At 42.2% G+C, this 23,496-nt stretch overlaps 1 protein-coding gene across 1 annotated transcript in view; it reads left to right on the top strand.

Annotated features, from left to right (window-relative positions):
- The window catches only part of map2 (microtubule-associated protein 2), a gene marked incomplete at both ends in the record, with an annotated part of 28,816 nt that overhangs the window by 4,402 nt on the left and 918 nt on the right, over positions 1-23,496 (top strand). Inside the window, 15 exon segments of the mRNA XM_083908469.1 lie at positions 2,125-2,214; positions 2,955-3,029; positions 4,795-5,010; positions 6,754-7,074; positions 8,181-10,093; positions 10,646-11,234; positions 11,578-11,820; positions 12,003-12,134; positions 12,884-12,945; positions 14,006-14,147; positions 14,513-14,569; positions 14,740-15,041; positions 22,357-22,438; positions 22,800-22,891; positions 22,893-22,913. Coding sequence (XP_083764595.1) covers positions 2,125-2,214; positions 2,955-3,029; positions 4,795-5,010; positions 6,754-7,074; positions 8,181-10,093; positions 10,646-11,234; positions 11,578-11,820; positions 12,003-12,134; positions 12,884-12,945; positions 14,006-14,147; positions 14,513-14,569; positions 14,740-15,041; positions 22,357-22,438; positions 22,800-22,891; positions 22,893-22,913 — 4,337 coding nt within the window.

Here is a 23,496-nt window from a genome sequence, read left to right as displayed (position 1 = left end):
TCCAGACAAGCAGTCTCCAGGTTTGTCTCCAGCTTTGTGGCTGAGACAAGGGCATTTTTTTTTTTACAGCGTTGAGAGAAAGAGAGTAAACAAGCGGTGACGTCTGAAGGCAGTGACCTTGATTTTGCTTCTGATGTCACTTTATGTTCGCGTCTGAAATCGATTACGTGTTTTGTTTTTAATGCCTCCAAAAATAGAAACCTGGAGATCTCAGCGAGCATTGTCGCTCTTTTTTTTGGTGACGCACACTTTCCTCATTCTCCACCTCTAATACTGCACTTCTTCACCCCGTGCTATTGGTGTTTAAGTTTGAATAATCAAGCTTTAGCGTCACTATTTTGGTTTGTTATAGCGTTGATACATTACACAAACACTGAAACTCATACTAAAATCTAAAAAACTATATTTGGGCACTGTTGCACAATATCCACTACTTATATTGCACTACTAGAAGAAGTGGTAACTAAGCTGTACACATTTTTATACACGGAAAATAGGAAATGGCTGCTTTGAGTTGGTGAGTGGGCTGTGTTAAGTGGTCTCTGAAGAGGTGTGCATGTGTGTGTGTGTGTGTGTGTGTGTGTGTGTGTCTAACAAAATAGCCTTAAAAGAAGTAAAAACATTATGCAAATGTGTCGTGTCATGTTCCTTGCACCCCGGCAACATTTGAACTGATTTTTTTTTTTTTCAAACACTAAGATGAAAGACGAATGCTTGTTTCACACAAAGAGACCATTAGGCATGATTAGGAAATTGAATTGGTGAATAACATTGGTTAAAAAGATGCATTTATCACGTTAGAACACAGTTAAACAGAGTCATCTACTTTTTTTTCTTGTGGGGGATTTCAGTGTTGACAGCATCTTTCATATTTACTAGAGAAACACAAATGCTAAGGGAAATAAAATGACAGATTAGAATTATTCTTAATTCAGTGTGTAACACCAGTAATAAAAATTAGGCACTGATGGACAGTTTTATTCCCTTTATTGATGGTTAATATGTCATTTATAAGTTATTTTTAAATTACTCTTTCTGTAGCACAGATTATATTGTATATAAAGTATGGATGAGCTGATGCAAGACTCAGTATCGGTATTGGTCCGACACTGGATCGGATTCTGGACAGATACCATCCAAGCATCCTATGCTTCATGCATGCTTCAGTATGCACAGATAGACTGTAAAAATGTTAATTAAAATCAGCAACAGCATTTTAGCTGAGTCATGTTCATTTCTAATTTATGTGAGGATAATATTTAGTTACAAAGCTGGAGAATTGTGTCTTTGAAATAGCTTGAAATGGCACAAATGTGTTGTGAACATAGTTTAAAAGGCTCTGCAATGACAGACAGATATCAGTGTTGGCAGATACTTTGCATGATTTTGGACATTGGGAGGAAACTGGAGAAAACCCCAGTCTTCTTGCTGCAAAGGCAAGAGCCTGAAATACAGTAAACAATATTTTTTTAAGAGATGAAATGTCTCTCATCTTAAACACTTCACTCCTTTCTGATCCAGGCTTATTTTCAGTCTACACTTTTATCAAGGATGCTGGGTTTCCATGGCGACACTCACAGCCTTCAGAAGCCGCTCTTGCCTCCCTGCAGTCACTGGCTTTCAACTCGGGTGTTTGAGTGACATGATTAAGAAAAAAGTGAGGTGAAATGGACGGAAGATGAACGTTGAGAAACTTGAAATGTATTAACTAAGTTTGCAAGCCCACTCTTTCATCTCTATCAACTCAAAAGAAAGACTGGCGTGTTATTCAATATTATTATTCTCTCTTCCAACAACAACTTCAAATTATGTACACAGTTATTTGAAAGATACAAATCTGGAAGCTACATTACAGCTTATTAGCGCAACTAATAGCAGCCGATTAAAACTAAATAAAAGCCTCAAGGGAATTAATTTTGCGGCACATGCCCAAAGTTAGCATTAAGAGCTGTTTGTTTACAAATCAGGAAGACATGTTGGGATTTCAGCATCAATTTTTAACACTGGGTAATTTCAAACTATTGCAAAAAATAAACTTTTGTCTAGCAACCACCACGACCACCTGTGGCTCAGAAAACCTGTCGACTGTTTGACTGACGGTGTTTGTTGTCTGTGTATTGTCAGAGCAAGTGTCCGCACGGATTGTGCAAGAAGTAACGGCAGAGGCCGTGGCCGTGCTGAAAGGTGAACAGGAGACTCAGAGGCTGCCATCAGGTAAAAATTCACGCACACTCTCGTACACGGTATCGCGCTGCGGTCACAGGAGGCTGCAGCCTTTTACCGCTTGACCTCTGTTTTTCACACATCGTGTGTTTTACGAGGAATCGGATTATTATCCCAAAATGAACCTAGACTCACATCCTATGTATGTCAATGGGTGCAAAATGATACAGCGGGGTGTCTTTTTGAGCACTGCAGCAGCAGCATCTGCAGAAGCAGAAGCAGCAGCAGCAGGGCATTGTTAATTTGTCAAACCCTGCCCTATGTTAAACATTAAGCCACAGTGAGTCGTGTACATGTCATGTGAAATTGTCCCTGAGCAAACTGATGCAGTTACATTTGTTTTGCTTATCTGACTAAAAGGGTGTTTTGCTAAGGAGGATAGATGATGCAGGAAGAGAGGAAGAGACCTTCTTAATACAAATTAAAGATAGAGATAAAGATAAATCCTTTGTCTCTGGCTCCATTGTGATATCATCTGATAATTGTCTCTCTTGATGCCCTAAACCTCATTTCTACTTGCAACCAGCTGCTACAAGCATAGCTACTACACATTTCTAACTGGACTGTCAGCATTTAAGTTGCATTCTGGGTAATGCGGGTGCCAGGTTTGAAAGAAAGAATAGAAAAAAAAAAACCAAACATATCTCTGGCTGCAGATGCTCGAAGTCCTTTGCCGTATGTGACTGACATGACTTTATCCTTCATCCTCCACCCTGCTTCCCCATCTGCAGTTGAAGACACCACCAATTTGCCCCCCTCCCCTCCCCCCTCACCTGCCGCAGAGCACTTTGGCCCCCTGGAACAAGGTAGGACCAATGTGTTCGTCGGAGTGTGTCTCCAGTGGGGGGGGGCACACTCTGTAGCTTCTGGAGGTTTGTGATCGACACCACATTCGGGCCACTTTGTGTGGGGTTGGTCTCTGTGGGGATATACTTTCTAATCCCTCTCAGGACCCACATCTGAGGGGACAAACCACACATACTGTACACACACCATGAGATGATGCAAAAACGCAGGAACATGCATTTCCATTATTTCAGACATTCATTTCCTCTAAAAACCCTGCTTCCTCCTCATCGTACACGTGGTACGGACACAGTTTCTTCTTCATCTTCATTTTCATCGCCATTTATTTCTAAAAGACAGAAGGGCGATCACCTTGTTGGTCTTAATTTCCACCATCTCCTTTCATTTCCATTCCTTTATCTCCACTTACTGTCCACACACACTAATATGACAGCCACTTTAGGTAACCCTCCAACTTCCTGTTTCTGTCTCTTTTTTATTGTGTTTTTTGCATTCTGCATGCCCGGTCATTGTGTTGTGTTGTTCTCGTTCGCCGTCAGTCCTTTTGTTTGTCTGTGCCGTGGCTGTGGATCATAGCTGTATCTCTACAAACATTACTTACACAGCTAGCCCTCGCTGTAACTGAAGCCCAGTAAGAAACAGAATGTGTGGAAAGAGACTTAACAGAATACAGCAGAATTACACTGTGACGCATTTTGTACTCCCAGATTTTTAGATTTTCGTGCAGCTGCCTGCAGATGTTCAGCCTCACAATGACCTCTGTGTTTTAATGTGTGCTCAGTCTGCAGTAGCAGGGATGTAAGACGGGGGTTCTTTACAGTAGGTGGGCCAGCCCTGAATTAACACACATGTATTACAATAATCCAGAATGATTTTAGATGTTGGACATTTTCTTGTTCACAACAAAAAGTCTTTTTAAATGTGACTTATGGAGGTTTTCATTCGTGTCTGAGGGTGTCAGATTGGCGTCATTTATTCATATGTGAAGCAGTTTGTGTTCCATCCTTACCAAACTTAACTAGTCGATCTCAGAGTACGGCTGGCCCCCCCTTTCCCATAGCTTGGCCACCTCTGAGTTTGCCCGTCATTGTCTTTTTGTCAGTGTCATTATGTGTGTGTTCCGTTTCTCTCGACCTCACTCAGGCCTTACCTTCTTCTTGCATTCCCCTATTTGGTGACTCTGGTTTTTGTTGCCTATTTTACATTTGTATTGATTTAAGCTTTGTCTCCTCCTTTCACTGCAAACAATATCCACTGTAAAAGGTTGTTGAAAGATGTAGCAAGTAAAAAAAAAAAAGAAAAAAGTATGGATCAACTGAGCCCGGTTAAGCCAATGATTTAGAGTTGCCTCAATTTAGTTTACTTCAATATCTTTTTATAGCTATAGGCGAGCAGAAAAGCCATGACTGCTGCAAGAATCCTATTTATTTTTTGATGATGATGCAAATATACAGTGTAGGTTGTTAAATAGCTTTTTGGTAACACTGCCTCTGTGTTTAAAATTAACTTTTTTTGTGTTGTAACCTGTTTTTGACCAACATTTTAGAAAATTAACAAGAAGTAGCATTCTATTAATGTTTCCAAAGGCGCAATAGTGTGTTGCATCGCTTTTTACAGTGGATATTATTTGGCATGTTTCCCATTTTCTGCTGTTTTCTTCTTTCTTCTTTTTTTTATTTCTTATTCTTCCTCCTCACTCACTCTCTTTCAGTCTGTGTCCAGATTTCCCTGCAGTTCTTCTCCTTGTGTCTGTCTTGTTTGTAGATGTAGGGGACGAGGAGGAGGCGGGCCCTCTCCGCCGCTTCCAAAATTCTCGGGAGAGGTGCAAGTTCCTCGCCCCCTCCATCTCAGTATCCGTGCCTGAGGACGACCCCTACCACTCCGACGAGGAGTACTATGAGCACCCATTGTTCAGCCCAGAGTGGACGCACTCTGGCTCTCGCCCCACAGGGCAGGCCGTGGCCTTTAGACAGATTGAAGGTGAACCACGCATGGTTCCTTTTTGCCATTTCCCCCTCCATCTTGCTCTCTTTTCCTCCCTCCTCTTTTAAACACCAGTTTCCTCTTCTACTTCTGTGATTTGACTCCCCTTCATCCCTCCCTCCTTTCGTCCCTCCGTCTCTCGGTCCGTCCGTCCGTCTTTTCCGTCCGTCTTTTGTCTGTGTTTGTGTGTCCTTGTGATGTTTTGTGTGCTCAAAAACCTGAGCAATTCCATGTTTGTTTGACAGTCGCATTGCTTTAATTTCTAATTATTTTCACCCAAAGCTGTTGCTACCTGTGATTGCCACGCCATTAAGTCCCAACACATACGAGCGATGTCTGTAAGATAGGACTATGTTTCATCACGCTTCACTCAATGGACCTGATACACAACACTTACCATGACATCAGTCAACATGATTTAAGGCCCAACTGCCTTTTATAAGTATCTCACTGTGTGTGACTGACATTCTCTGTGCATTCATATTTCTACCAGTCATCACCCCGGGCTCTCTTTGGGTTCATTCCTCAGTATTTTCTCTCATTTCTTAAATGACCTGCAGTGTGTCACACCCTCTATTCTCATTCTTTTGTCACTATTCTCACAGTTTGACACTGAGGCAACAAGGAAGACTTTCAGCTCCACACACTCACACCGCATCTGCACCTTCATAAAACCTTAGAAAATTAATATTTTAATTGCATTTATCCTCTTCAGAGACTCACTATATTTTCCCTCAGCCCCAGAATAGAACTCATCTTTGCCTGCCTCTATTGTCATAAAAATAAATCTGAAAATTTGACTTCTCAGACTGCGTAATGCATTATCCGACTGTGTAACCACGGAGACCCCTCGACCCTTCATAGTTCTCCGTCGTGGTGCCGGATACGCACTGCAATTTCCCGCCTGATCAGTAGGGGTTGCTATGCAAGGTTGTTGTGCTTCTTGCTACAGTGAGCAATGGCGTCCGAGAGAGAAAGACTGTTGCAACTGAGTAACATTGAACACTGTGTACCGGAACGCAGTTTTAAGATCAGTTGAGGAGAGAAATTGGCCATTTAGAGTCTAAACATGTGGTTTGTGTATTAAAGGTGCCATATGTAAGAATGTGGCCAAAAACGGTTACTACTTTCAAATTCAAAATACCGAGGTCTTTTAGGTTTCGTTTTCTGACGTGGTTGCTCGGCAGCTGAGACTCTACTGACTGCAATGATTGATAGACGGCGGTAGGTGGCGCCACATGCCAAAACATGATTTCAAAACATAAACATCATTTGCAGTCTGCAAAATATTTTTTTTAAAGCAAATATTTTGGCTGTACTGTTGTTGTTGGTGAGTTCAGTTTGTTATATGAACATTATTCCTGAGTCTCTGTGACATATTGGGAGGATTTTATGGCCAGTTGCTTTAGATTTATTACATAATGGCCAGTGATTTCAGAAGTGCTGGATCTTGATTATATTGATAAAACAGACAGATATTTCATATAATTATGTAATAAAGTTATAAAAAAAGTAGATCATATGCGCCATATCTTTCCTTACATATCAAGTACAGGGTCAAGAAAATCCTCACATACAATATTTGACCACATGACTAACTCCAATATGTGTGAACAGATAAACGCTGAGTCATCTTTCCCAGAGCTGAAAGTGTCCCGTCATAAATTGTGTTCTCACATAACCCAAGTCTGTGTTGCCTGTAGTCTTAATGTGTCCCCCTCTCACCCTGTTTTTGAGAAGAAGAGACCATGGAGGCTCTTACAGCTGAATACGAGGAAGAGGTGGAAGAGGAGGAGGAGGAGGAGGAGGAGGATGAGGAGGAGGAGGAGGAGAGTGCAGAGGCAGCAGAGTCCGAGGCAGCTCTTGATGAGCAGCAATGGAGTGGGGAGGAGCCTGAGCTGGACAGCCCCCAAGCTGAAACCTTAGCGCAGGCAGGGGCCATAGACGAGGCTCAGGACGTAGACCTGGAGCCGTCCGAAGCAGTTAGTGCTGCTGCAGAAAGCTCTATGGACAGAGAGGAGGAGGAGGAGGAGGAGGAGCAAGCAGAGGGTGAGGCGACAGGTGTGTCCTGCCCTCTGCTCTCCCTGCCTGCATGTTACTGCATTGCCAACTGTATGAGAACACTGCAGATGTGTCAAAAGGATAAGCATAATATGATAAGTGTTATAAATTAGACGGAATGGCAAGTGACCCTCTCTGTGCTCTGCTGCGGCTGCGAGGCAACACAGGCTTGTTGGTGAAAAGAGCCACATTCTTTTAACTTGTGTGATATCTTTGCACTTTTGCATTTCCTTTTTTTTTCTTTTTCTTGTTGTGGTCTTTGGGCCGGGCTTTTCGTGTTGGTGTAATCAAATGCTATGAGCTTACAGGTTTCTCATTATGTCGTCACATGGCTTAAGTGCTTTTATGCTAGTGCTTTTGCACTTTTTGTAACCATTAATAGTCGTACTTACTAACCATAGATCACAATATTCAAAGTGCTCATAGTGTTATCCTGATTCGTTGTAAAGAATTTGCAGGGAAGTTTTTTGTTGGCTGTTTCATGTTCAGTGTGTTACAGTTGTTGGTAGTGGATCCATCACCTCATCAAATGCATTACATTCTTCATTTTATTTTTGTCACCGTTAGCTGGTGACAGCGTGCAGCATTTCTGTGCCATCAGCAGCGAGGTGCTTCTGTATCTGCGCTAACATTCTCTCGAGTTATGCATTTACATTTGGAAGTCATGATAAGTTGTCTGAATTGTCATTTAAAAAACAATGTGATGAATTGTTAATGGACAAAATCCCAGAACACCAAAGAATAACAGAAATGCTGTTTCTTTTCGTATCTGATGTTTTGAATATCTGCATGGATATCCATCCTATCTGTTATTGCTTGTTTTTTTGTTTTTTTCCATGAATCAGCATCACAGTTTCTTCATACCGGTTCCGTCATATATCATGCCATATTCTCATCCATCTGTGAATTGGTGGACCCCATACTCTCGCCGTACTTCTTCAGTGATGGCCGTATCATTGTGCTGTAAGTTTTTGAGGACAGCTTTGCCTGTTTCAGTAATAATGGCTTTTCCAGTCCCTGCCTCAATATTGTATCCTACTCGCAGCATGCCAGACCGTTTGCTTTCTATGTTGAACAAAACAGCCAACTTACAGATGTCGTTTCAGCTTTGAAGATGGACTCGGACAAGCAGGCCAGTGGGTCCATGAGTCCAGACAGCATTGGATCGGAAAAACGCCCAGAGGAGTTTTTTGAGCCCCAGATGCAAGGATTCTTTGCTGGTGAACGAGTCGTACCAGAGAGCCCCACCATGGATATGCCATCCTTTGTACCTCAAAACCAAGCCAAAGAATCTCCCAAATCACTCACACTTCAGCCTCTGTATGGCGAGCCAATCACAGTGTCGGAGAAGCAGCCGTCAGTGGAGGTGGTGGAGATCTGCAGCATAGGTGCACCATCTGATTTCTCTTCAATGGGAGTCAAAGATCAAGGAGGAGACTCGACGAAAGATGCAACAGACAGATCTGGCATGTCGGCGTATTTTGAAACGTCAGCCGCAGAGCCCGAGGAGGCGCTACAGTGTAAGGGAGAGGGTTATTACGAACTGAGCAGAGCTGGTGAAGAGAAGACTACAACCGAAGATAAGTCTGAAAATAAGAGTACAGCAGAAGCCACTGGAGCATTCCCACTTCCTGATAGGAGTAATGAATGCAGGCTTTCTCCAGGTAAACTGGCCCTAGAGCAGAGGAGTTACTCACTTAACATCACAATTGGAGCAATGGATCAGAGTGGCCAAGGTAGAACCAAGCACTTCTCCCCATTGGCTACAGATATAATGTCATATACTAGTGGTAGCCTCGATGAATCGGCAGACTACCTCCCAGTCACTACCCCCTCTGTGGATAAGCCTCCATCCTTCCCTCCCATGATCCTGGAGACTGCAGCTTCCGTCTGTTCAGATTCCTCATCTCCTCCGAGATCGACTGATGGAGTCTCGAAACCCAGCCCTGAACCAGAGTCGCCAGATTCACCTCAGCCCAATAATGGCACCTATAAAAACGGCACAGTCATGGCACAAGACTTGCCCGAGATGCTGGACCTTGCCGGTACCCGTTCGAGACTGGCATCAGAAAACACTGATCCAGAAATTACCCGTAGAAAATCCATTCAAATTGATGTTTCTGCTTTCGCTGATGACCCTCTGGCTAGCCTTATTTCAGGGGAACAAAGTCCCGGAGCCAGAAGAAGTGAAAGCCAGCTTGAGGAGATGGGCTATTGTGTATTCAGTGAATATTCGGGGCCAATGCCATCCCCTGCAGATGTGCTAAGCCCTACAAGCACGTCTACACAGGGGTTCACACACTCTGTTCTTGAGGAGAAAGTGGCTGCGCAGGCAAGGAAGTTAGCAGTCAGAGACTCATCTACGGAGGAAACGACACAGCTGTCAGGAGCTGCTGAGGTCACTGAAGAGAAAGATCAGACACAGGGAGACATTAAAGGTCCCGCTGAAGAAAAGAGCGAAGAGATTGTAGATGATCTATTAAATAAATCAGTAAATAAGGAGGAGGAGAAAGCACCTTCCCGTAGAAGTGAGTCATTTGTGACGCCAACCGTCACGGTGACTCTGGAGGAAGGCGGGAGGTCACTGGGCGAAACTGAACGACAAGGCAGCGGCGAAGGCTCGGCGTCGGAAACCGAGATCGCCGACTATGAGCGGCAAATCCGCAAATTGGAGATGGAGGACAGGCCTCTCAGTTTGGAAGAGGAGCGGGAATTACAGGAGCTCCGGGAGAAGGTGAAGCTGGTCCACCAGGAGGCTTACGAGGAAGTGGACGCTGAAGATGTGTACCAGCTGACTGGCGTGGCCAAAGACCGAATCGCCAGGCCCACCAAAACCTCACCCACTTCATCTGTGGAGAGTATTATCGATGATGACAAGCTGCTCTCTCCAGTGCTCTCACCTTCTAAGGTGAAAGAAAGGGATATTTATGGCTCACCCAAAAGAGCGCTTTCACCTGTGTTAGGAATAAACAAAGAGGAGAAAACTAAAGAGGAATCGGAACGAAAGTTGAGTGAAGACGCTGAGAAGAAAAAGGAAGACAAAGAAGAGTCGGAGACAAAAGAAAAGGAAATGAAAGCAGCAGAAGAGAGGGAAAGGAGAGAGAAAGAAGAGAGAGAAAAGGAAGAGGCAGAGAGGATAATGAGTGAAGAAAACGAAAGGAGGGAGAAAGAACAAAAAGAGCTTGAGATGAAAGAGAAACTGGAGAAGGAGAGAAAAGAGAAAGAGGAGCAAGAAAAGAAAGAAAGAGAAGTGAGGGAAAGGATCGAACAAGAGGAGAGAGAAAAGGAGGAAAAGGACAGAGTAGAGAAAGAATTAAGAGAGAAAGAGAAAATGGAGAGGGAGCTAAAACAGAAGGAAGAGAAAGAGAAAATTGAGAGAGAATTAAAAGAGAAGGAAGAGAAAGAGAAAATGGAGAGGGAGCTAAAAGAGAAGGAAGAGAGAGAGAGGGAATTAAAGGAAAAGGAAGAGAAAGAAAAAAGAGAGAGGGAATTAAAGGAGAAGGAAGAGAAAGAAAAGAGAGAGAGGGAATTAAAGGAGAAGGAAGAGAAAGAAAAGAGAGAGATGGAACTGAGGGAGAAGGAGGAAAAAGAAAAACTAGAAATGGAACAGAAACTGAAGGAAGAGAGGGAGAAAGTGGCAGAGATGGACAAAAATGTTCCAGACGACTCTGCAGATTTATCAAGACAAAGAGATGAAAAAGTGGCCTTGACACCTGCTGATCAGCAGCAAGAGGGAGGTGACGGAGACCTGGTGGAGAAAGCCGAGGCAGCGGCAATAAAGGAGATCTCTGAATCTCGAGCTGCCATCGAATCGGTGGTGACGGTCGAAGACGATTTCATCACCGTGGTCCAAACCATCGATGAAGCCGAGGAGCCCGGACACAGCATTCGTTTTTCGGCTCCTCCTGAGGTCGAGGCGCTTTGTGTCGGCGCTCACGAAGACTTAGAGGAGGAAGAGGAGGAATCTGTCGAGTTAGCCCAGGAGGCGGACATCGAGGCTGCCAGTCTCGATGAAATGGGTGATATCCCTGAGACGCCCGCGTCCCCTGAGAAGGAAGAGGCTCAAACCATCGAAACGGAAGAACAGACGGAAAGCTACGATAGAGATGAGACCACAATGGATGACTCCATCCTGGACAGCTCCTGGGTGGACACACAAGGTGAGATTATCAACTTCTTCCCATAGACTGTATATAAAAATGTTTCATTTGCAACTCCACTTTTGAAGCCCAGAAGTTCACAGACGTCACCTGCAACCAGGCATCTATTAGACGATAGCAGTTTCCTGTCATGTTGTTCTTCTCTATCATCTATTTTCCTCAGGTCCTGAAATTAACTTTATTAATGTTGACAATCAAGTGAGAAGTAGGCTCATTTTCTCATAGACTTCCATTCAAACAGTGTTCTGGTGGCCAATTGCAACTTCTGTTCTCCTTCCTTCTTATTATCTAATAAATGTTTTACTTGTCTTTTCTTTCCTTTCTTTTTTTCTAGAAATTGCAGATGATGATAAGAGTTTGCTAACAGAGCAATTTGAGCCTTTGCCCAAGGTGTCCAGCCCAGTCCAAATGACTGATGTGGTGGCAAACAAACAGACTCAACAGAAGAAGACGGACAAACCGGAGAAGCCAATCAAACCAAAGGCCAAGGGAGGCAGAGCTAGAGGTCGAATCTCCACACCGGAACGCAAACCTGCCCGCAAAGAACCTGTCTGCATCCCCAGAGAGGAAGTCAAGAAGAAAAAAGGTTCTTGTTATTTTGATTTCCTAATAATTTAGCTTGGTTTATTTTTACGCAGTAGAGTAAAAAAGTGGATTCACACCCACGGATTGTTTGGAATGTGAGATTGAATGGTAGTTCATCTGTGTATGTGAAGGATAATGCAGTAGACGCTTTCACCAATGGCCTTGTTTCCTCTGATAAAGCAGCTGTTTTACGGAAGACAGAGCTGACCAAAAAAATGGAGAATCAATCCCCGTCTAAGAGGACCGCGATGAAACCAGCTGTCCGCGAGACTCGCTCCACGCAGCACCACTCCTGCCCCAGAAGGAGACACACAGGTGAATCACATTGCTGTGGACTGTCCCACAGCTGGTGATTCAGAGGAAACCGTTTCCCTCTGCGTTTTACTTCCACCGTCTGCTTCCTTTTGGTTTTAGTGTCCATTTGGTTTTATTGGTAATTTGACTGAATGTGATTTCATTTGAATTATCTTAATGCAACGCGTGGCAAGTGTGGCCTCACAGATACACACGGTCTGAAAAACCCCTCCAAAAAAAGATCTTGAACCTTTCCGATCTCGATAAGAATTACATATCCACTCCACCGCAAGCTTATTTTAAACTAACTGTTGCCTGGCAACCAGTATCTATCTGTTTTTGTTTTGTGGAACTGCTACTGTAAAAGATGCTTGGTCTGTCCCAGAGGCGGTTTGCACTTCATACTCCCCTGGAGGATGGGATTCTGTGTCACTGATGATGAAAGCTCAGTGTGCTGCTGCACTCCTCCATTTAGATTATTATACCCAGAGTTCCATTATATAACACAGTATCCCCCATTCTGTGTGATATGTTGCCAAGTGTTTGCAGAACAGTGCTCTCATGGGGGACTCTCACAGATCATTGGATTTGTCATATGCCTAATTTTGCTCCTATCCTCTATAAACATATATATCTTTAAAGATAATCATTTGAAATCAATGACATTTACATTTTTTATTTACTTTACCCCAATGTATGAAGGTTAACACGTGTGTTCTCTTTGAGTATTTTGATTTCCCTGACATTCGGTTTCTCTGTCTGTCCCTCAGAGGCTCGGCCAGACTGTCGTCAGCCTCTCAGTGTTGCGCGACAGTCTCGTGACAGAGCATCGGTAAGTGTTCTCCATCGGTCCAACAGTGGCATATCATCTGGTGCCAGAACCTGTCAAAGCTTAAATTGCAAAAAGAGCCTGAATCCCTCATTAGGTTTGGACAAACTTCTATATCTTGCTTCCAATTAATTGCCAGTCAAATGAATCTGTGTATGATAACTGACACAGTTCACACCATAGAAACTGTGATCCATCAACATCTTAAGGTTTAGGAGCATTTTCTACTCCTAATCACGACAAGAAAAACAGTTCATTACGTTCTTGTATTTAATGAGAAAATGATTTATGTTTAATGGTTTTTTCTCGCTCAAGTAGATACAGATATACAGTAGCTTTTTGTTTTGTAACCGAGTGGGCGTCGAATCACCCTGTGACATTTCTCCAGCGGCTGTGGTCGTGACTCCGTTTAACTCCCTACCATGGTAATGACACTTACCGTGTCTGAAATAACCCGCTTTCTGCTTTTCTTAAATGTCACAGCGTGAAAACATACTGCAATTCTGTAATTTTGAGGCCCACACATGTTTTCACTTTTAATTGCAACTCTCCATTTACAGTTCCTACAGATGAGTTTAATTGGAATTCTTACATGAGCGTGTTGAATAATAATAATTATATGGTCCCCGTCTTTGAAAGGATGCACCAGACCTTTTTCATTTAAAATGCACATTGAACCACTGCTATTCTCACTTTAAATCCTGTATTTTGGTGCCTTGCTACTCACCTACATGGCTCTCGTCATTGTGCCATCTCTGTGCAGTGCCCATCATTTGGCACTAACAAAGATTTCCACCTACATATCCAGAGTGTCTCATTATATAGACCTCGGCAGAGCCTCCAGGCTCTCCAGCATTATGACTCATAAGTCAAGGTAGGTGGATGGTAGCGCGGCACCGATGCTGCAGGGCTTCTGCAAAGAGCATTGAAAAATATACCTCAGTTCCCGTAATTTTGAACATTTAAAACACTTGTTTCACAATGTGTTAAAAACAAATCAAAGCCATGTTACGCCCGAGGATCATCTCCCTTTATCCGGTGTGTGTGTGGTTTTATAAAACAGGACGGCGGATCAAGGAGCCCAGACAAGAAGTCCTCAGTGACGCGCCACGGCTCTATACTGAGTCGCCGTGGGTACCACGACCAAGAGGAGAGTTCCACCTCCATCACCAGCTCTGGCTCCACTGCTCCCCGCAGACCCACATGTAGGCTGACACTCATTAAACTCACTTTACAAAAGTAGCTGTGTTCAGTGTGAGTGAAAATAACACAGATTCATCACCATATAATATAACCTTTAGTTTGCCAATCAGACATACAGTACATTTGCCATTATAGTGTTTTTCTTTCGATTAAAACCACATTTACTACAGTCATTTTGTAGTAATTAGATAATGTTGTGTTTTTCCTTTTCATCCAGTGCTTTTCGCCATTTCCAATCCAGTATAGCTTAGTGTTTTTGATGTAGGTGGTTGCATGGTTGAATCTGACAGAGCTCCAAAATCTTTCAGGTTATCTTTTTCTGTTCTTGGAGCTAAATCGTAACCATTTTCTCTTTTGCCTTCTGTAGCATTTCACACTGAGATGAGGGCAGAGTACAGGACAGGACGAGCCCCTAGTATGACAGGTGAGATTGCAAAATATATGTATTTACAGGACTATTGCGTTGGGTGGTGTGAGATAAACTGGTACTCGGCTTTAACAGTATACTTGAAATAGTCTATACCTCATTCCAGTGTGGTCCTTCTCTTCAGCTGCAATATTAAACTGCAACTAACTTTTTTTTTTAAGTTACAGAATCAATACGCTCCCGTTCAGCTCGCAGCGGCCACTCCACCCCGCGCACTCCTGGCTCCACAGCCATCACACCGGGGACTCCTCCCAGCTACTCATCGTCATCAAGGACTCCTGGAACCCCTCGCTCCCTCAGCTTGATATCCCAGGACAGGAAGGTGGCCGTGGTCCGCACCCCGCCCAAGTCGCCTGCTACCACGCCCAAGCAGCTTCGCATCATTAGCGAGCCGCTGCCCGACTTCAAGAATATCAAGTCCAAGATCGGCTCCACGGAGAACATCAAGTACCAGCCCAAAGGAGGACAGGTGACACTTTTTTTCCCACACACAAAATGTTCACCTCTGCATGAAAAAACTATAAAACCACATTCTTTAGAAGTGGACTCATTTGGCCTTGATACAAACTGAATTGTAATAATGTGTTTTGTGCAGCATCTTTTGGCTTCTTCCTACAGCTTCTTTGTCTCCATGCTCACTGTTGGTGTCTCTTAGCTACTGCTAATCTACCAGTGCTACAGTCATCCTGCTGACTCACATGTGATCATTTATTTAAAACTTAAATAAATACAGTGTTTCTCCAGGCTTTTTAAATCCTTCAAAGGTTAAGAGAAGTATTTAAAGCCATAATTGTGATTTAAAGGTTGATTTAAATAGTAATAACACTGAAAGCCATTACCCATCTTTCTGCTGTTCTTTTGAAGGCTTCTCCTCCTTTCAAGCAGCAACTGAGGTCATTCACAGTAAATGCGATACCCTCTGCTTTCTGCACCAGATGAAAGCCAGATAAATTGGATGTAGTGTATACATCAAGAGCAACATTATTGCACCTCATAGTATATACACCATGGCTCTGTGACTGGGAATTTCAAATAGACTGTCTGCCCTCTTCTGGTCAGAAAATGTTCAAAACAACTTCATCTCCCAAATGTGTCTCAGAGCTGACATTTGGCCGTGTTGCATCCTGTGGATGAAAACTTACAGAATTTATTCTAAGAATAATAGTTGAGAAGATCTCAAGGACAAAAATATGGCCTGAACTGGAGACATAAAAAAAATCATGTTTTTTGACAAATACCTTACCGTAGCTCCATCATCAGCACATGACAGAGATTCAGCACTGCAACAGGAAGCACAGGAATGAAAACAGCGATGTGTCTGTAACCATCATTTCTTTTAAACCTCCCCTGATGACCTGATTACCGCTCTTGACATCTTTACGACTCGCCAGGTCTCCACTCTCTGCTCTGTGCAGCCAACCTCAAAATAGATGCTCCCTGCTCCCTGTCATCTGCAGGAGAAATGGCCTGGGCAGAGTTTTTCTGCATGTTTGCATGTGTGGGCTTTTGCAAGCATGCTTGCTGGGTCATAATCGATCAATGCACTACTAAAAACTTGCGATGTTGCATCTGTCAGGCAAATCTCTTTTTGGAGTAGAGCCGTGTGTTGAAGGTGAGACAAATTGGGGGTGGGTGGGATCAAGGCACATAGGTCAACTATGTGGAGCAAATTGAATCCTGATTGCAGTATCATTTAAAAACTATTGGCATAAAGATATAAACTGGAAGCAAGGGAGTTTATGTATAATCTTCTGGTTGTTTTTGATGCATCTCTGAGTTAGAAGTTTGAAGGCACACAAATGCATCTCTTGTGCTGCGTAGTGTCATGTCAGCTGTCATTTTCCTATGAAATAATGTAGCGGTTTACCCTTATGGCTTTTTATGATGGTGTAGTGGTTGAACGGTAATATGAATAATTTGTTCCAAGAGGTATTTGTCTCTTTTAAATAAAAAAAAAACTAAATATCTTGGAGGATAGTGAGATAGACACTTCATTAGGCGACTCGTGTTGGTTGTCTCTGTCCGTTTCAGCACTAACTTCCTGAAGCCAAACCATTTTCAGTGTTGTTGCATCAGTCCGTCATTTCCTTAGTGTGCTTGTGTGTCTTTTTCTTTCTTGGCAGCTGCATAGATAGAGGTGTTCAATAACTGCAAAAAAGACATCGCCTTTCTATCACACTTTTAAATATTTAAATATATAAAAAGACAGGTTCAGTCATGACTTTCTGGCCGTCTCATTTTGTCCCTTGTGATGGGAATACTGTATTTCCTGGTCTTGCTTTTGTCACAAAACAAGACATGTTCAACAAACAAGAAATGTAATCAGGTTTTTTGAGCTCAAGCCCCATTCACTTTATCAGTTGGGTTGTAGGTCATACACTGATGGTAAAATTCTCTCAATATGCAACTGGCGTGCAATAAAATAGGCCCATGTAAAAGTATCAGTAGGCATTTTCATATCACACTAATTTATTTCTCTCCTGACATTCGGATAACCACAATCAGCTCTAAGTGGTTTCTGTTTTAAAGCAGCAGAAGGACCAAAACATGCCGACACAGCGCAAACACAAGGCCACGCTTAGATGTGGAAGTCGGTGTTGCACCTCATCTCTGTTGCTCTGTATGTTCACCGTAACATTGTGTGGTTTTTAGAGCCTACATACGAGCGTGCCACTGTAAGAATCGTAAAACAATAATAGCAAATAAGGTCCAGTGTTTATTCGTCACATCTAATAGTGAGACTGAAGATTATTAGAACACCCTACCTGTCTCACGGAAATTTGTATTCCGTCCTTTGCACACCAAAATTTTTTTAATTCTTCTGGGCTTGCATAGAAAACACAAAATGCAAGTTATCACTAGTTTGTCCCTTAGAGCTGCTGTGGAAACATGGTGAATGTTGCCCAAAGTACATATTAAAGGCTTGCCCTGTGGTTATGAATGCACTTTTTAAAAAATATAAACGTACATGGGTAGTACAATGCATATTATAAAACTACCACTGAGGTTTGTTGAAAATAGAAGACATTTATACTAAATAGACATTTTTTATGCGTGTTTAGTGTTTAAGAGATTCCCATTTAGTGTTTCTCAGGTGAAATATTTATTGTATCATACTACCTTAATCTACCAGTAACTTGGTTAATAGGATAAAAAAGAGACAAAAATTACTTTTATATAGTACTTTTGATTATATCTCATATTATCAAACACCTTAAACAACAATTGCATCACTGAAATGACTGTATATGAATGACCACACAACCTCCAGTGCATTGTCACCATCACGACCTTCTTGTGTCCCCCCGCCAGTAGTTTTACGACCAGTATTTCAACCCCATCCTCGACGTTAGAGGTCCATACATCTGTGCATTTCTCCATAGAGTCATATTTCATACAATAAAGTAGACTTTTAAAGTCACTTTCTGTCAAAATGTAGCTCCAAGGAGAATCTGAAGTCCTCTCCTCATGGAGGCACTGAATGTACTGTATTCCCCTCCACCTTTACCCTCCTCGACTGAGGATGTATTTAATTCTAGTCTATCCAAAAACAATTCTCCCAGTGTATTTCGATTTGATTCCAGTGACATGTAACAAACTGCTTTAGCTTTTATAATTCACCTTTAATTTCCCCATTTATGACTAATCCCTGTGGTTGATAAATGCATATACTGCATTTTTACTTTTTTTTTGTTGATAACAAATCATGTTTAACACTTGTTTGTACAAAGGTTCTCTTTTATATTACATTTTTTACCCACTAACAGCTAGTTGCAGCATACCAACTGGCATGTCCACTGCTGTTTTTAGCCTCCCTCTTGTTTTGCGAGAGCTGCACCATAAACCCCAGAATAACTCTGTTGTACTAGAGTAAGACACTTTAAGTCCCAGCAGCTCTTTTCCGACACAGTTATCGTTCAGCTTTGGTCAGTTTCCACATTTCGTTCTTTGCGTCATATGGTGCCTCACAGGTCTGGTCACAGCTGTTGGAGATTGTCTCAGAGACAAAGTGTCTCCACCATTGAGTTAAATGTGTCACGTTAGGGTTTTTTTGTTTGTTTTTGGGGTGTATTACCCTGGAAATGACACTGATTCTACTTTTTAGTATCTGGTCATTTAATTAGGTCAAAAAAAGACAGTTTTTTATAATCTCAACAATGAAAGGATAGTTAGGTACACATTTTATATTTTATAATTCATTATAAGCTTTATTGTAATGTATTTTTATTCAGTTGGTTTCACCCCTTTGCTCCCTTACTTACTTACTACCAAAAGGAAAGAAAAAGTGTATTTCAAATGCCTTAGGGAAAGCAATATGGTACAATACACTAGAGAGCTGGTGTCACACTAACCTTTTAACCAATATTTTTTAGCTTTTCTTTATTTTACCTGACATAAAACTCCCAGGTTTGTATTTATTTGTTCTAAATAGTATGTGTTTCTTTGTTATATATATGTGTGTGTTTGTACAAACTCTGCTGTGTTTGCATCTGCTTTCTCTCTTTGCAGCCACACTCAACAGTTGACCAAATCTGCAGTCATAGGTTTAGAACTTTATGCAACACCTTGTGAACTCAAAATCCATGCAAAAACGCCATGTTGCCTACACGTCCTCACGAGGATAAAAGGCATATCGTGACTGTCGCTTTGGCTTTGTTAAAGATTAGCACCGTGTCTGTGTCTTTCTGTGTTTCACATGAGGTCAGTGCTGATTCCGAGAGGTGAGAACAGAAGAGGATTCGCCGACATGTCGCCACACGTCGCGCATTGTGGTTTATAAAGTAGCAAAATGGCAGAGAGTCAAAAGCTCATGATGTGTAGTGAAAGGAATCTTTTGTCGGGGGGGTTACAGCGAGTGATCCAAGTCGTTAGCGCCTGTATTACTGCCAAACAGAGTCACGTGGTTTAAAGAGAGAATAGTGGAAGGATGGGGAAAACCTGTGTTTAAGAGATGTTGAAAATGAAGTGCGATGCCAGAAAGCCCGAGCTTCATCCCACCTCATTCCTGACCTCCGCCCTTGCAGGTTCTCATCCCCATTGTTAAGCTGGACTATAGCCATGTTCAGTCTAGGTGTGGGTCCTTGGACAGGCGAGTCTACTCAGCAGGAGGTGGAAACGTGAGTCTTGTGACACAAGTCCAGTGTCTCAGTGTTAATATCAGTGATCATTTTGTGTTTTGCTTTACTGTATTGTGTGTTTTTTCTTTTCGTGTCACTCGTTCATGAGGGCAGCAGTGTTGATGCATCACCCCTCCCCCCCCCATTCGTGGTTAGTGTCTTGTGAGGAGGATGAACACAAAAGCTTGAATTTCTCCTTCAAAGCTTCACAGCGTTTGACATCACTTGCTAATTTAAAGTGAAAAAGACACAAATGATATATCAATGAGCGCTAATAAGACTGATGCCAGCGTCTCTCGTCCTCAACAGGTCTCACGCCACATGAAGCGTTTCGCCTCGTAGCCGATTAACTTTGATTACAGACATTCAAAGGCAGCAGGTACAGTGTGTAGTCCGTCTGCGGTCTCTAATTTGTCTCATGTGCATCATCAAAACGTGGTTATGCAAGCCTAATAATGATAATACTACTACTACTACGAATAATAATACAATTAAAACTTAATATTACTTCCCAACAGCTGTGTCTTCTTTGCTGACAAATAGAAGTGCAAGTACCATAAAAAACAAGATGAATATTATGTGCTTATTCACAGTGAGCGTTAGACAGCACATAGGCAACTTCAAACACTTTAAATCAAAGCTGTTCAGGGCGTTCGGTTCTTGCAGTTCTTTATGGCGAGCGCGTGACAGCGTTGAGAGCGCTGGTGAAATGGGTGACAACAGCATAAGGCCACAGGGCAGTCAATACACCAGTCATTAGACTGGATCCCCAAAGCTTCAGAGGTATGGAGATGGAATGATGGAGATAATGCACATTTCTCACTCGCTGGCACCAAAGTACTTGGAGAAAAACATAATTTTTAGCTTGTCTGCTAGGCTTGTGTCACATACTGTAGGTAAATTCTTCGTAAAAGTCCTAAAATGACACATTTGGCTTTCACGCTTCAGTCAGAAAAGGCTGTCGAACAAGGAGAAAAAGTGCATAACATAGGTGAGCCTTTTGTTTTCGTCGAGGGCGAATATCCGTGTCACGAGCTGGTTCTCAGTGACAACATGCGTGACGTCAAACGTTACGAGATTTCAATGTCATTGCAGGAGCAACAGCCTGATGTTCACCCACGTCGACACAAACCACGTCTCTCATCTTTGTCTGTGGTCTCATGCTCTCTCTGTGTGTGTTTGTGTGTTTGTGTAGTTGTGCATGTATAACAGAGGGTGGGCAGATGAGCAGGCTAACTTTGTGCATGTGATGATGTGCTGTTCATCGTTGTCTACACTTTTTCCGCTGAAAACAAAGAACACCAAATTAGTGGTTACTAAAAGCGCCATCAGCTAAATAAATGACCCGGCAAAGTGATTGCTGACCACAGTATGTGACGCAGTGTTTAATCCCAGGCTGTGGTGTCTTCTCTTCGTGTTCATTGTGCTGTGTCTAAATCCGTATAGCTCCGCTCTGTTTGCCGTTTCATTTGTTCTCTCCTTTTATTTTTTTTATTTATTTTTTTTTCCCCCCACTTTAAATCCCAGGATGTGTCAGATAATGGCACTTACAGCTGTGCCACTGTCTTTTGTTTCAGAATTAGAATCGCGCAGCTTTATTTGTCCCAAAGAGAATTTCATTTACAACAGTCCCCACGAACCACACGTGCATATAGGTTACAAATAAACAAGTGAACAACACAGAGGACAGGGCAGGAGTTGGCTGTAAATAATGGTAGATGGTGCGCCAATGCCCTTGTGTGGCCTCGTGTGTAAAGTGCAAACAATGCACTTTGAAACACAATGATAAATACTTAATTCTAGTGGTGGCCACTGGGATGGTGGGCTTTAATATAGCAGTTTATTTATTATAGTGGATGGAGCTATAAGAAGCCAACCTATGTATTTGAGGTCAACACAGGGGTCGCTCAGTACATGCCAACACTTCAGCACATGAGCAAAACATTTATAAGTGTATTTATAAATTACTTACTAATGAGTATTCATGCATTATAAGTGATTAATTCAATATTTATTAATGCTTAATTAAACTAGTGTACTTATTATAAAGTGGTACCAAATTTGGTGTTCAGGACATGGTCGTGTTGGTCAATAATAATAATAATAATAATAACCATGGCTTTCTGATAACATACAGTACCATAGAGAGCACAGGAGTTTTTTGCTGGTCTATTTATTTCGACCTTCAGAACCTTCACGACGCTGTTCATTCTCACCGTGTCCTTCCCACTCAGGCCGCTGAACCAGCCAAATAAAAAAGAAAGGAGAAAAGAGAACATGAAAGAACATTTACTGAATCCTATTATATAATATACCAAGACATGTATATTATACATGTCTTGGTATGGCTGATTTTACAGACACCAGCAGTTTTCTGCCCATTAGAACACAAGCACTGTTATGTCGTAGTCACTGCTACGCTGACTTGTTTTTCCCCAATAATTAAACGCAACGAGATCAACAATCATCATAATCATAACGTAGATAGTCAGTCATTTATCAGTTAATGCCCTCATAATGCCTCATCTTCAAACTAAATCTAAAGATCAGTGCCGATGACATGCACCGTATAATTCTCTATAAAGGGACAATTGGAATGAGGGCTCTCTCGTTGTGAATGTTAACTGTGACCTTGTCTTTTTTTTTTCCTGACTTTGCTTCCTTCAGGTGCTGATACAGAACAAGAAGATTGATTTGAGCCACGTGACTTCCAAGTGTGGCTCTCTAGACAACATCCATCATCGACCTGGTAACCTATATAATTTACACGATCCTGCTCAACTGACAGACACTGATGCTGATAAAGCATAAGGTGTTTGTATGTTAAAATTGTGTTCCCCCTCCACTATAAATCTAAAAATAATTTAAATAATAAAAGTAGCATGGCTGGTGAATGGCAGTATATGCGTTTTAACATGTTCCCAAAATGACTGTTTTGATACAAGGTGTGAAAAACCACCTCCCACTCCTGGGTTATTCTGTGGTGACTCCCAACAGCTGCAGCAGTGCCATCTGCTGGCTGTTCCCTGTCTAACCTTTATTCAATCTCTTGCATGTTAACAGACCCACATTCTTATTCTCATTTTGATACTTCCTCCACTTCTTCCCAGGAGGCGGACACGTGCGCATCGAGACCGTGAAGTTGGATTTCAAAGACAAAGCCCAAGCCAAGGTGGGTTCCCTGGACAATGCTCAGCACATTCACATGTGGAGGTCACGTCATGGTAAGCGTCGGCTTTATGTCCCTGATCCATGATTTAAAGGAAAACATCAAGTTTTTGAGAGATTGTCTTAGTCATCAATGTAGGTATAGGTTTATACTTTGGGACAACATACACAGGCAGGTTTTCTTCGTCAAGGTGTGCCAGTTAACTAGAAAGAATAAAACATGAGTAAATCAACCTACAATTATCCACAGGCTTACTTGTGGGAAAAGAGTAAAATTTCACACATAGACAAATGGGTTTTCCAACAAGGCCAATCTTTCAAAAACACGTTGTATTCCTTTATTCCTTCCCGTGGGGCTGAGAGTAAAGGTATAGTATCAAACGCCGCTACAAATTTAAAGGTTTTAACCAAATCTTTGAATGATGAAATATGTCCATCACATACTGTATGCAGCTGAGCTCTGATGTCAACACAGGACTCAGAGCAACAGCCGTTGCGTGAGGACGACAAAACAGACCAGTTTGAAAGTGAAACTCCTTTCTATATTTTTGAGCTGTCTTATTTTTAACCCTTTAAGGTACGCACCGAGAAAAAAGTAAAGGGAAAATAATTGCTTTGCATTTTTTATTCACTTGATAA

This window comes from Microchirus variegatus, assembly GCF_963457635.1.
Source record: "Microchirus variegatus genome assembly, chromosome: 22".
In the NCBI taxonomy this organism is placed as follows: Eukaryota; Metazoa; Chordata; class Actinopteri; order Pleuronectiformes; family Soleidae; genus Microchirus; species Microchirus variegatus.
The sequence above is the reverse complement of the archived record's forward strand: the minus strand, read 5'-3'. Positions and strand labels throughout refer to the sequence as shown.